Below are 13797 nucleotides of genomic sequence, written 5' to 3' on the forward strand. Positions count from 1 at the left end.
GCCCGTGGGGAGGGGAGCCCGTGGGGGAGGGGAGCCAGCAGGCTGAACTGGACCATAGGCCTTTCCGGGAGAGGCTAGCACTTGCACTGTCCTCTTCATTCTGGTCACAGACAATCTGCACTTACACAGGTGGGTCTGCTTCTTGGTGACCTCCCTAGGACCACAGCCCATGGCAGCAAGAGCACGGTACAAATGCTGCCTTTCCTTGGCTGTCCCTCACTTTCTCTGTTCCCAGTTCTGTGACTAGGGAAACTGAGATGTTTCATCACACATCACTGTCCCTGGGGTCAAGGAGGGTGGCATCTCCTGACTATGAGGGGTATAGGAGCAATGCATGATAGTCTGGCAGGGGCACCCCACCATGCTGGCACCCACCATCTGGGTAGGGCTCAGCCTGTACTGACAAGCAGGATGCTGGCAGGACTTACATGGGTCACCATCGTGTTCTCGGGGAGTTTGGCGATGGGCTGGTGGGTCTCCAGGCTCCTGTTCCCGTTCCCGCTCCCCTGGGGTGGCTCCACCCTGCTCTGGGATCCATGGGCTTCTGCCCTCTCCTCCGGGGCAGCGTGGGAGAGAATAGCAGCTATGCATAGCTCCACTTGGAAGTGCAAAAAGTTATTCCAGGTGTACTTAAAAAACAAGTCCTGAGTAAAACAGAGGACAGAGGAGAGTTCTTAGATCCTCTCTGCACAGCTGAGCCACAGAGGTGAAGGGAATCCTCCCAACCTTGCTCCTGACTTCATGTGCTCCTGCTTCTCTCGGTAACTCTGTGAGGAGCTGTCTTGGCCCTTTGCCCCTCCTGCCTAGGATTGTGTGAGTCCCATTGATCTCTGCTCTTACCCAAATAACTGTCTTCTTTCCATTGTGAGTTTATTATTTTGTCTTTTAAATTTTTTTTAGTTGCATATGGACACGATGCCTTTATTTATTTTTAAATATTTATTTTTTAGTTGTAGGTGGACACAATATCTTTATTTTTATGTGGTGCTGAGGATCAAACCCAGTGTCTCACACATGCTAGGCAAGTGCTCTACCACTGAGCCACAATCACAGTCACTGTTTTGTACTTTTTAGAGGCTTAGCTCATTAATTTCCAGTCTTTCCCAGTGTAAGTCTTTGTAAGTTCCTTGCAAAAATCTATCTTTACATTTTTAAAATTTCTTTTATAGCTGTAGATGGACAGAATGCCTTCACTTTATTTATTTTCAGGTGATGCTGAGGATCAAACCCAGTGTCTCACACATGCTAGGAAAGTGCTCTGCCACTAAGCTACAGCCTCAGCCCCCTATTATTTTTTATTATTTCTCAGATCGAAGAATGTAAAAATTGGGCTGGGGCTGTAGCTCAGTGGCAGAGTGCTTGCCTAGCATGCAGGAGGCATCCTGCATGATGCCATCCTCAGCACCACATGAAAACAAATGAGATGGAGGTATTGTGTCCATCTACAACTAAAAACAAGAATTCGGAAATTTTCTTTATGATTCTGTCTTTGGCCCATGAGTCCCTGGAAGCATGCTGAGCTCCCAGGAGAAGCTGCATGAATCTCTCTCCCACCAACTGGTCTGAAGCCCACATCCCCATGCCTTAAGGCAGGAGGTTCTGACTTCCTTGAGGTGTCCCTGGGGGACAGAGGCACCTGAGGGCAGCTGCCTTCCCATGTCCCCGTCCCATCTCCCACACACAGTGCTGAGTCTAAGCCCGAGGGCCTCTCTTCTGCCACCACTCCACCTCACACAGGCCACAGTAGCCTGTCTCAGCACAGAGGAGGAGGGCGCTGGTGGGGAGAAGGCTGGGTGCAAGTTGTGTTCCAGCCTGAGTGCAGCCCTTTTTCACAGCTGGTGAGGTAGCTGGAGAAGGAGGAAGGAGGCACCACAACCCCCCCAACCCCAATCTCACAGAAGCACAGCCCAGGCCTCAGCTTTACCTTCTTTGCTAGGGTGACCTTGAGCCACCTTAGTGGTGCCTGGCCATGTCGCTTCATCTGCGACAGGAACTCAGACCCAGGGTGGGCCAGGCAGGCCCACATGCAGCTTCACGCAGCTTCTCCTGGGAGCTCAGCATGCTTCCAGGGACTCATCAGCACTACATAAAAATAATTCTACCACAATTTAAGAATTCGCACCAATCCTTAAACTCTTCAAACACTGAAGAGAAGGGAACACTTTCCGATTAGTTCTATGGCTGCCCCTTACTTTCTCTGTTCCCAGACAAGGGCACGAAAAGAAAACAATAATATTCCTTATGAATACTGATGCAAGTATTAGCAAACTGAATTAACATTATATTAAAAGAATTAGATACCACAACAAAGCAGGACTCGTTCCTGGAATGCAAGGGTGTCTCAACACATGGAAATCAGTATGATATTACAGAATGAGAGCAAAAACCAAATGAGCATCTCAATGCATAAAAAAAGAGTATTTGAAAAAATTCAAACCACTCTTAATTTAAAAAACTCAATAAACCAAGCATAGAAGGAAACTTCCTTAACATAATAAAGGTATCTACAAAAAACGCACAGCTGACAACATACCCAGTGCTGAAAGATGGAAAGCTTCCCTAGATCAGGAAAGAGACAAGGAGACCCACTCACCCTCCACTCAACCCAGTGTTGCAAGTCTTGTCCAGAGCAATTTGGCAAGAAAAGGAAATAGAAGGCATCCAAATTGGAAAAGGAAGTAAAATGACCTCTGTTCCCAAGTGGCATATATAACATATATAACTTTACTTTGTTTATTTTTATGTGGTGCTGAGGATCGAAGTCGGTGCCTCACCTATGCTAGGCGAGTGCTCTACCATTGAGCCACAAGCCACAGCCCCTCAAGTGACATGATCTTATAAGTTTCCACAGAGACTATAAGAACAAACAAATTCAGCCAAGTTGTAGAATTCAAAATCACACAAACCACTTCATTTCTGTATAGCAGTGAAGCAAAGAAAATCACTTCATGTACAACAGCATCGAAAAGAATAAAATCCTTAAGAATAAATTAACCCAATGACAGCAAACACTGAAAACTGCACTGTAGTACACTGAAAACTACAAAACACTGCTAGAAGAATTTAAAGAAGACCTATTTATTATTTCTGTATTCTAAAAATTTACTTACAGCACTGGGGATGGAAGCCAGTGCCTTGTACATGCTAGGCAAGCGCTCCACCATTGAGCTACCCCCAGCCCCAAAGAAGACCAGTTCAAATCAATGAAAGAGCAACTGTGTTCGTGGATTGGATGAGTTAACACTGTTAAAAAGACAGCACTATCCAAAGTGATCTACAGATTCAATGCAAGCACTCTAAAACTACCAATAGCAATTTTTTTGAGAAATAAAAAAATATTGCAACTCAAGGTACCTAGAAATAGCCAAAACAATCCTGAAAAAAGAACCAATCCATAGGATGTACACGTTCCAATTTCAAAACTTATTCCAAATCTACAATCATCAAGAGTGAGGCCCTAGAGTGAGGACAGAGATTCAGACCAATTAACAGAACACAGAGCCCAGACGCTGGTCTATGTGCAGTCAGTCCACTCTCAACAAGGTTTCCAAGACCAAGGTTCCAAGGTCCTTATCAATGGGATAAGGACAGTTTTTCCAACAAACAGTGCCAGGAAAACTGGATATCCACGTGGTGAAAAATGAAGTTGGAACCTACCTTATCCCATATGCAACAATTAATTCAAAATGGGTCAAAAATCTAACTCTTTGAAGAAAACTTAGAAGAAAATTTCTATAACACTGGATTTGGATATGACACCAAAAGCACAGGTTACAAAAGAAAAAAAAAAAGTAAATTGGATTTTTTCAAAATGTAAAATTTTTGTGTGTTACCACTAAGAGAGTAAAGGAGTTGGGTGTGGTGGCACATAACTGTGATCCCAGCCACTCAGGTGGCTGAGACAGGCCAACGGCAATGTCAATGTCGGCAAGGTCAAGGCCAGCCTGTGCAGGGCCCTGGGACTTGGAACCACACCTCTTCAGCAGGCCTTTGTTCAGGCGCTGAGCAACTCCCTGAGATCCTGTCTCTAGATTAAATACAAAATAGGGTTGGAGATGTGGTCAGTGGTCAAGTGCCCTGAGTTCGATCCCTGGTACCCAAATTAAAAAAAAAAAAAAAAATGGAGAAAATATTTGAAAATCATGTCTGATAAAGGATTAATATCCAGAATATATATTCAACTACAAAAAAGGCGAATCACCCAATTAAAAAATGGATGACAGAGAGAGGTGTTGTGGTGCACACCTGTAGTCACAACGACTCAGGAGGGCAAGGCAGGAGGACTGCGATTCCAAGACCAGCCTGGGCAATTCAGCAAGACCATCTCAAACATAAAAGGACTGGGGATGTAACTAGGGGTAGAATGCTCCTGATTCAACCCCAATACCACATGCACACAAATGGATAAAGTGAAAATAAAAGAAAGACAAAGTGAAAATTATTTTAAAGGAAGGAAAAGGAAGGTGGGTCTTGAATCAACTCCTCTGACTCTGACCAGCTGAATTCTGAGGTGGGCTGGGGGAAGCCCTGGTTCTGGGACTGAGTCTGTAGGAGATTTCAGCTCTCTAGGGTCCAGGCCCAGAGCACCCACTTGGTCAGCGCCCTCCCAGTCAGCACCCCCAGGGGCTCTCTGCAGCAGCACTTGGTTGCCACTGCCTGTCCCCCCTCCTTAGACACCCGTGGCACCCCACAGTCCACCTTCTCCTCACAAGAAGAAGAGCGTCTCTTCTGGGACATCTTCTAAGAGCTACGATCATAGTCCTATTTGGTCAAGTCAGAGTATGAGAAGGGAGATGAAGGGACTGGACGCCTGCCCCTGCCATCGGGCAGGTCCATGTGGATGGCGGCTCCCCATGAGCCTGAGGTGGAGGCACATTCCTGCTGCTCAGGAGCTCCACTATGGGCTGGGTCAAGGAACCAGCACCTCTTCAGCAGGACTCCTGCCCTGATGGACCCCACTCTGCTGCCCCCAACCCATCGGCAGGTCCAGCTGCGGGGGACACAGGCACGCACAGGCAGGCAGGCAGGCAGGCAGGCAGGCAGGCAGAGGAGCCCACTCACCAGCAGCAGGTCCATGGTGCTGAGCCGGCAGAGCTCCTGGTGGATGCTGGGCGTGTCCGCGTGCAGCAGAGCGGCCACAAGGCGTGCCCCATGCAGGCGGGCACTGCCCAGGGGCTCCTCCAGGACGCCGACAGTGGTTAGGATCGCCTTCTTCTGTGGATACAGGGCACCACCAGTCAGAGCCTTGTTTTTGTTTTTGTGCTAGGGATGAACCCAGGACCTCTCACACACGCTAGTAAGCAATCTGCCACTGAACTACACCCCAGCCCTTCTTTAAAAACCAAAAGCATGTTCTTAAAATCTCGAGGCAAGTTTCTCAAAGTTGCTCAGGCTTGTCTCCAACTTGCACCCTCCTGCCTCAGCCTCTGAAGCAGCTGGGATTACAGGTGCATGCCACCTAGTCCCGAGATGGCCGGCCACCAGCATGGCTCCTGCCGGCTTCCTTTGGGTCACATGCCAACTGCTCAAAGGCCGGGGCCACTGCTCCATGGTGTGGCTCAGGATAGGAAAGAGTAAGGGGTGTGTGTGTGTGTGTGTGTGTGTGTGTGTGTAGGGCCCCTCCGGGGAAGAGCCCACCACTCCTCCAGGGCCATGAAGAGTAAGCAAGGGCTATCGATGGCCGAGCAGCCCAGGGACTCTCATCTGCCAAGCCAAGTGGCATAAGTCAGGGTGTCTGAGAGATGTTCACGACAGGGTGGCAGCTGCAGCCCCATCAGGACGCCTTGCCGTGAATGCCCATGGGTTCGCTGGGGGCCACAGCCTCAGGTGCTGACCAAGACACCTGCGAACACTCTCAGAGGAGACGAGGTGGCAGAGCTGCGGGTACTTTGGATGCCCCAGGAAGCCCACGGTGTGCACTGTTGACTTAGCTGAGGAAATGGAACCCCTGCCTCTGCAAAGCTTACTTCAAGTAGTTGAGGAAGGGGAGTCACAGGCAGGCCAGGGAGGGTACTGAGGAAGAGCACTAGGGAAGGGACGGTCGCAGGGCAGGGAGGCAATGGGTGAGGCTGAGGAAGTAAGATCTCTGCCCCTCAGCAGGAGCCTGAGTGAACGAGGGCTCCCCACGACCTGCAGAACCCCCAACCTGGAGGCTCCTGGCAGGAGGAGGTTGTGAGCTCTCCCACTCCGGGGGCCTCCCTGGAGGTGGCAGGGCATCCAGAGATGGGGCCAGGCCTTTGGAAAGCATGTGTCGGGACCTGCCTGGCGAGGTCTGGGGCGAGGTCTGGGGGGGGCGCTGTTACAACGCTCACTCTGCTGCTGCCTGTCCCCGTCACTGGGGCCTCTCCTGCATGTCCCCCAGCAGCCGAGCATACTGTACCTTTGGCGGGTGGAGCAGCAGCTGGTGGAAGTCCTTCAGCCGAGGCTCGATGCCATGCAGGACACTGCTGCTGACAGCATGTGGCCTTTCCAGTCCCTGAGAAAAGGAGTCCACCAAGCCCTCTGTCCTGTGGGTGAGGACAGCAGATGGAGCCTCACCGACACCTGTGCCCTGTGCACAGCGACCCAGCCCAGCCATGTTCCGCTCACCCTCTGTCCCCAAAGAGCTTTGTAATTCTCCCAAAAAGAAATCTCAAGAGTTGACCATCAAGACTTCCAGTCAAGATGTTTGACTGGTCCAAAGAGAGGACGAAGGCACCTGGGCCCTCAGGAAATGCTGGCTGATGGCCATGAGACGGAGCTAGGCAGGAAGTACGGGGTGCACGGCACTGCGGCCCCTCGACGGGCCACACTGTCCCTTTTCTTCTCCAAGCAGATTTCTAAGGTATTTATCTAAATACCTTTTCTGATGATAAAAGAAATACTTGATCACCACAGAAAAAAAAACTAAATGTATAAAGTATAAAAGCAGAGAGGTGGCTGGCTCTTCTGTGAGCCTGATTTTATACCATCCCCTCCCATCAGATGCACGGCTGGGCTCAGCCCTCCAAAGAGGCCCAGGATTCTGGATTTGTGAAGATAAATCAATACTCCTACTGTCTTAAGTTGAGAAAACTCTTATAATATCCTACATTTTGATTTTAGGTAATAAACTAACAGCTACATACTTAAGAGGTATTGAGGGAGAGACTGCAAAAATCTCACTACAAAGATTAACCAATTTCTTTTCATTTTCCTGTTTTTTTTTTTTTTTTGCTACCAGGGATTAAAACTGGGCACTTAACCACTGAACCACATCCCCAGCACCCCCTTTTTAAAAAAAAAACTTTATTCTATTTTACGTGGTGCTGAGGATCGAACCCAGTGCCTCATACATGCCATACAAGTGCTCTGCCTCTGAACCACGATCCCACCCGCCCCCCAAGCCCTTTTTTATACTTTATTTAGAAACAGGGTCTCACTGAGTTGCTTAGGGCCTTGCTACGTTGCTGAGGCAGGCTTTGAACTCGCGATCCTCCAGGGCTGCTGGCAGTACAGGTGTGCCCCACCATGCCGGCTCTCCCTTTCTTTTTAAAAAGGCATAGGCTGTCAGTGCCAGGAATTAATTCAACTCTTCCCAACATGTGGGACTAAGAAAAAAGCAGTTGGGCCAGGGCGTGGCTCACTGGTAGAGCGCTTGCCTAGCATTCGTGAGGCACAGGGTTCAATCCTCAGCACCTCATAAAAATAAATAAAGGTATTGTATCAATCTACTAAAAACAAAGCAAAGCAAAAGAGCAGTCACTTTGGGACAGCAGACCATGTGCTAGAGCAGAGCAGGGAGAGTGTCCCAAGACCCAGGTCCACAGACGGTGCTCAGGGGCAGGGCAAGTCCAAGAGGGTGGTGCCAGGAACAGCAGCACCTGCTGAGCTGCCTGAGGCTGACAACCTCTCATCTGAGGCTCACGGGCACCAAAGATGGCCTCCTCTGCCTGGGTGGCTCTGCCAGCACCTGGTCTGCTGGGTCCCATGTGCTCCAAAGAAGTTTCACACATCTCCTGAAATTTCTACCCAGAGTCCTAGAAAGGTTTCAAGCCCCTGAAACCCAAAGGGACTCGACCTTTCACCTAAACTTGCTCTGCTGCCTCCCACCTTGAGCTGGCATTCTCCCGCCCCTGCCTCACCAGGCTGCCGGCAGCTATACTTGAAGACTGCGTGGTGGCCTCCCTCCCCAGAGTCACAGCACAGGGGGGCCTCCATGCAAGTGCCACCTTTCCCCACTCACCCCAGGACGACCCTTGCTGTGAGGGATTGTCTCTGATACATGGGGCCTCTTGGGGAAAGCTCCCTGACCAGCAGGCTCCACCATCAGCCCATGCTGACTTCTCCTTGAGGACCCCAGGGCCCAAGCTCGCCTGCCTACTGTACTTGGCATAACACATCGCTTCTGTACACAAGCTGAGCTCCGGGGCCAAACTGGGAGCAGTGAAGGAGGAGAGGCCATGCTTCTGTTATGTTTGTCTCCTAGGGCTCTTGTGCTAGCAACATGGTAGGTGCTGAATGTACCTGGTAAATGAAAGAGGTGCAGGACAGCCCCTGAAATCAAGTGTCTGGTTTAACAGATGGCAGACAGGTTAGCTGCTGTGTTCATGTGGTTTAGGAAACAAAGACAAATAGAGTCTCCCTGCCCTGGCATGGCAGGTAAATATAAACAAGCAGCTGTGTGTCAGAGTGGAAGCCCTGTGGCAGGTACGCCACACACACACACACACACACACACGTGCACGCACCCACATGAGCTGTGGGAACTTGTCAGGACAGTCCTGGGAAAACCACATCTATTCTATACACCTCTGCAAACTGGTGGCAATGTGTGCCTTCCAGCTGCAGGGGACATGCCTGATGGTCAGGGTCAAAGAGGACTTGGCCACAGATGTGAAGTTGACCTTTCTGACCAGGGGCCTCTATCCACACTTTCACTTGTGTAGGCAAAAGTTCACAAAACACAAACAGCACAGTGTGACCACTCTGGACAGCCACAGTGGTCACATGGGAGCAGCACACACCACTTCTGGGGGAGAGGCTCACCCTGCCCGCCTGGGCTCCAACAGGGCGAGCAGCACCTGCGTCCCACTGACCAGGCAGCTCTCGGTCTGCTCTCCATCAAACATGTTCTTCAGCAGCTGCTCCACACAGTCCTGCCTGTTGGACACACACGCCATCACTGCCTGTCAGAGCAGGAACAGACACTGCAAGGACACTTCCTTCCCCGAGAGCTCCCACCTCACCCTGACCCAGCAGGGGCCTCACTCTGGCACCGCTCAGAGGAGACAGTGTGCTGCCTGCCTGATCTGGTCACAGAGGTACACATAAGCAAGCAGCGTGGGCCAGTGGCCAAGGCTTGCATAGTGCCCCTGCCCACTGGCTCCAGCACTGCTTGGGCCCTCCTCCCTGGGCTTTGAGCCTGAGGTGCTGCATCTGAGCAGGTGGCAGCATTCCTGGTGTTCAGAGTGGGCCCCAAGACATCCCCACAGCTCAGAGCGAGGCCCTCCACACCAGGCCCACCAGCACTCACGATTCCAATGTTGTGAGGAGGGGATCTGGTTCCAGAGCCTCTGGTAGCTGACTGCTCTGGTCTCTGCCCAGCCTGACAATGTCACAGAGTGCCTGAGAAGCATTTGACTGCCTCTGAAAAGACAGGGAAGCAGTCCTCAGCCTAGGACAGCTGCCAGAAACCAGCCCCTGGCCCACTACAGGCACCCCTGATGAGTCAGGCCTTCTCTGAGCCAGGTTTTTGCAAAGACTCACAGACTGTCTGCTGTGCCCATTGTCAAGATGTAGATCTGGTTAGACTAGGATTTTAGCTGTGCTGAGCCACCCCAGGAATTAAACACAAGCCCCAGATGGGCAAATATGCTACACAGATGTCCTTCTACAGCTTTGATCCCTGTTCTGCAATATGCTGAATATATGATGATGTTGATGGTTTTGTATTTTAAGTTTAATAAGCCCCCAACCATCCCCTCCTGGAATTTATGCCCTTGTAAATCTGTCTCCTTGAGTGTGGACTAGACCTGGTCACTCAAGCCTAAAGAGAATGCAGCCAATGACGGCTGCTCCTGCTGAGATGAGCTACCCCTCAGCACGAGCCCCTGTGGCACAGAGCTGAGGGAAGGACAGGAGCTGAATGCAACCAAGTCCCTCAGACTATAGACCTGGACCCTGGCGTGGAGCCCCGAGGCAATGGCAGTCTTGTGTGATACCCTCAGCACAGAAGCCACTAGGCGTGGCCAGATCCCTAGCTGCACAAACTAACACTGCTAGAGACAAAAAGTACTTTTGTAGGGGCTGGGCTGTGGCTCAGTGATGGGCACTTGCCTCACACATGTGAGGTACTGGGTTTGATCCTCAGCACTGCATAAAAATATGTAAGTACCGTACCAACTACAACTAAAAAAATTTAAAGACTACTTTTGCATCACAATTCAGCTTCATATTTGTCATTCAGCCACAGATAACTCTATTCTGTTAAAATTGTTTTTTATAATATATATACATGTATCAGTTTTATTTTTTCAGAGAGCTTAGGACTGGGACAGTTAGACCTCATTAGTCCCTCTGAAATCATGTGCTTTTTTTTTTTTTTTCCTTTTTGCAGTGCTCCTCATGAAACCCAGAGCCTCATGAATACAAGGCAAGGGCTCTGCTACTGAATTATACTTCTAACAATGTTATATATTGATTTTCAGTAAACAAAATACTGCCTAGACATCAGCACTGATTAAAGGAAGGGAAGTATCTCATTGGTCTCATCAGAGGAAGGGAGTGGCCTGCCAGCTCCAGAGTGGCAGCAGGTGCTCCGACAGCCAGGTGCAGGGCCTTCCTGAGAGAAGCTGGTTCAGAGTCACTCACGTCTTCATCCTGATGCGGATGGATCAGTTCTACGAGTCTCTGGATGATTTTTTCTTCATTAAGCCACTGAAAGGGAAAAATGCCTGTGAACCGCTCTGCTTACATCTAATTAAATGAAAGGAAGGTCCCCAGTGCAGTAAAAACCCAAACACCAGGTTACCTGGGATAGAGACTCTGACCGACACCCTGTTCCCCAGACCCAGGAAGAACCCAAAGAACACCAGGCCTCAACTCTGGGAGCGGCCCAGAGTTTAAAGGGTGCACCACCATCTGTCTGTCTGAAGGCCAGCGTGTAGACACCCAGAATGAGCTGCAGCCCTGGAGCCCAGCAAGACATGGAGCCTGGAAAGCACGGGCCTTGCTGCTGGGGTCAGGACAAGCAGCGACGCTGTTGTGCCTGCAGGGCTGCAGTGGGGCGGGCAGTGGGCTGGGTGGCGGTGTGGGCACCGTGCGGCTGGTGCACCTGTCCCTCCCATGCCCTTGGCACCAGGTGCCTCAGTCTCCTTGTCTGGAGATGGGATGCTGCCCCTGCAGGGCTGCTCTGCAAACTGAGTGAAGAGACCCGTGGGTGGGGGACAGTGGCAGAGTCACGCAGGCTTCCCAGCAGCTGGCACCAGGGCCAATATGCCTGCTGTGCTCACTGTGTAGGCGGCCTCACAGAGAAGTGAACTACCAGCCTAAAGTGAGGACACCCCACTTGGTGACACCTGATTCCCCAGGACAGAAAAGGGCAAAGCCCCCAAAGCCCACTTTATTTTACTTCAAATATGTAGTATGAACATAGTGTGCCAAACAAGAGCCAACCCAAGTTCCCCCTGGGGCTGGGAAGCCCGCTCTTTCCAGGCCGACAGCCCCTTTCATGGTCTGTCCAAACCTGGAGCAGGTGATTGGTCTCTGTGGAGCCACCACCAGCTCAGGCCTTCCTCATGGATCACCCAGGCTTAGAGCCCACACCTCACTATGCACCAAAGTCTGGGTGGGCGCCTCAGGGGCCAGGCCGAGAGGTGAGGACAGGGCTGGAGGCAAAGAGAGTTCACCTGGTTTCTGTATACAGCAGGGGCCAGAGAGTGTTGAGGAAGAAGAAACCTGCATGCTCTTTGCTCCTGAATGGGCTGAGATAGGACAAAGTTTCAGGAAGGAGCCCTGATGGTGCTGGGGGGCTGCTGGAGAGCTGGGGGCAGGGCACTTGGCACTGAGAGAGTGGGAGGCGATCCCCCAGGCACTCACATGTAGGACCTCCTGGCGGAGCCCAGCTGGCTCCACACAGCTGACCAGGCGTAGCAGCAGGTCCATGAGGGCCGAGGTGCCCATGTGCTTCAGCACCAGGCTTATGAACTTGTCCTTCTTCTTCAAGAATGTAATCACCTGAAATCAAGCACATCTAGTAAGCAAGCAGGGCCACCCCTGATGATGAAGGGGTACTTCATCCAAGGACTTTCATGAGAAAGACTGATCTTCAGTTACAGTGTGCATGAGGAGTGTGCTTGGCTGCTATGCACAGCCATGTTGAGGTTTCCTAGAAACAAATGGTGCAGACGTGCTGCCGGGGGAGGAAGGCCACTGTGGAGGAAGGATGGTGGTGCAGAGGAGTGAGGGGGGAGGAAGCCTGGAGTACAAACCCCAGGGAGCAGGAGTGTATAGGAGGACAGCTCCTGCAAGAACCCAGGAGTGGCTGAAGCTTTAGGAAAAAAGAGGTGGGTGGTGACCACCTCTCAACAAGACATCAATGTGGATAACAAAATGAGCCTCGGAGCAGGGAAACAGCACCCCAAATGAAGAGGCGGCTGCTCAGGTGCAGATCAGAGCAGCAGAGGAGACATGTGAACTCTGGGCTCAGACCTGTCTGCCACGAATCTGCAAACTCAGCCCAGCCAGGTGTAGATAAGGGACATGGGCTGGAGGCTGAGGTAGATCCAGCACTTTGCCCAAAAAGATGGGCACTCGGGGAATCTCAGACTGTTGCTGAGATGATGCTGTAGTTTGAATATGGTCCCAAACTTCAAATGCTATAAGTTCAATTCCCAAATTAACATATGTTAAGGTATTTGGGGGGAGGTGGCAATAGGACAGTCCCTGTAGGTCATGAACGAGGGGTCAGATGGGGAAGATGGGGGCTGGTTCTGGTTGGAAAGGAAAGGAAATACAGTGTTAATACCTTCAGGACTCTTCCCCGCCTTCAACCAGTTGCCAAGGTCACCTGTCTCTAGGGGACTGTTCCTCCCTGCAAGGAGCTGTTACTGAGCAGACCCTTGGGCAGCTCCCCTCCTGCCTGTACCTCTGGGCAGCCTCCTTCTGCCCTGGGATTACTCCACCTTTTGGGTCTTGTAGGCAGGATGGGAGGAAGAGAGGGCTTGAGAACAAAGGAAATCTGAAATGTATAAAAGGGGCAGGACACCCCCACTTCACTGGGACGCCAACTTGGAACCCTTCCTCTCCAGAGGAGCCTCGTCCTTCTCTCTCTCTGTTCTTTTTCTTTCTTTTTTTGTTTTGTTTTTTTGGTCTGGGGATTGAACCCAGGGGCACTTAACCACTGAACCACATCCCCAGCCCCATCTCTTTTTTACATTTTATTTAGAGACAGGGTCTTGTTGAGTTGCTAAGTGCCTTACTAAGCTGCTGAGGCTGGCTCCGGCCTCAGCCTCCCGAGTCGCTGGGAACACAGGTGTGTACTACCGCGTCCAGCTCTGTTCTTTTTTAATTTTTTTTTTTTTGTAGTTGGACAGAATGCCTTTATTCTATTTTTTATTTTTTTATTTTTATGTAGTGCTGAGGTTTGAACTCAGTGCCTCAGGCACACTAGGCAGGCACTCTTCCACTGAACCACAGCCCCTCTGTTCTATTCTTTAAATAAAACTTTTTGCTCTTGCCTTGGCATTTCTCTGGTATTCAATCTTCAACACTAGGGAAATGGGACTCAGATGGTTTCATCCGGAGGTGGGCTTTGGGAGGTGACTGGAATCAGATGAA

The 13797-nt window shown here is 50.8% G+C and overlaps 1 protein-coding gene across 13 annotated transcripts in view; it reads right to left on the reverse strand.

Annotated features, from left to right (window-relative positions):
• Window positions 1-13797, reverse strand: part of Ppp6r2 (protein phosphatase 6 regulatory subunit 2) — a 97907-nt gene that overhangs the window by 13648 nt on the left and 70462 nt on the right. For 9 of the 13 annotated variants that reach the window (XM_015506902.2, XM_048803187.1, XM_048803182.1 and 6 more), the window contains 8 exons: window positions 12058-12195; window positions 11868-11942; window positions 10831-10896; window positions 9494-9606; window positions 9007-9120; window positions 6380-6506; window positions 5062-5214; window positions 429-644 (listed from right to left, as the gene is read on the reverse strand). In XM_015506902.2, coding sequence (XP_015362388.1) covers window positions 429-644; window positions 5062-5214; window positions 6380-6506; window positions 9007-9120; window positions 9494-9606; window positions 10831-10896; window positions 11868-11942; window positions 12058-12195 — 1002 coding nt within the window. The remainder of the gene's footprint in view (window positions 1-428; window positions 645-5061; window positions 5215-6379; window positions 6507-9006; window positions 9121-9493; window positions 9607-10830; window positions 10897-11867; window positions 11943-12057; window positions 12196-13797) is intronic. The other 4 variants (XM_048803179.1, XM_048803178.1, XM_048803186.1 and 1 more) reach the window with 1 other exon arrangement.

This window comes from Marmota marmota, unplaced genomic scaffold (genome assembly GCF_001458135.2).
Source record: "Marmota marmota marmota unplaced genomic scaffold, marMar, whole genome shotgun sequence".
NCBI classification, from domain to species: Eukaryota; Metazoa; Chordata; class Mammalia; order Rodentia; family Sciuridae; genus Marmota; species Marmota marmota.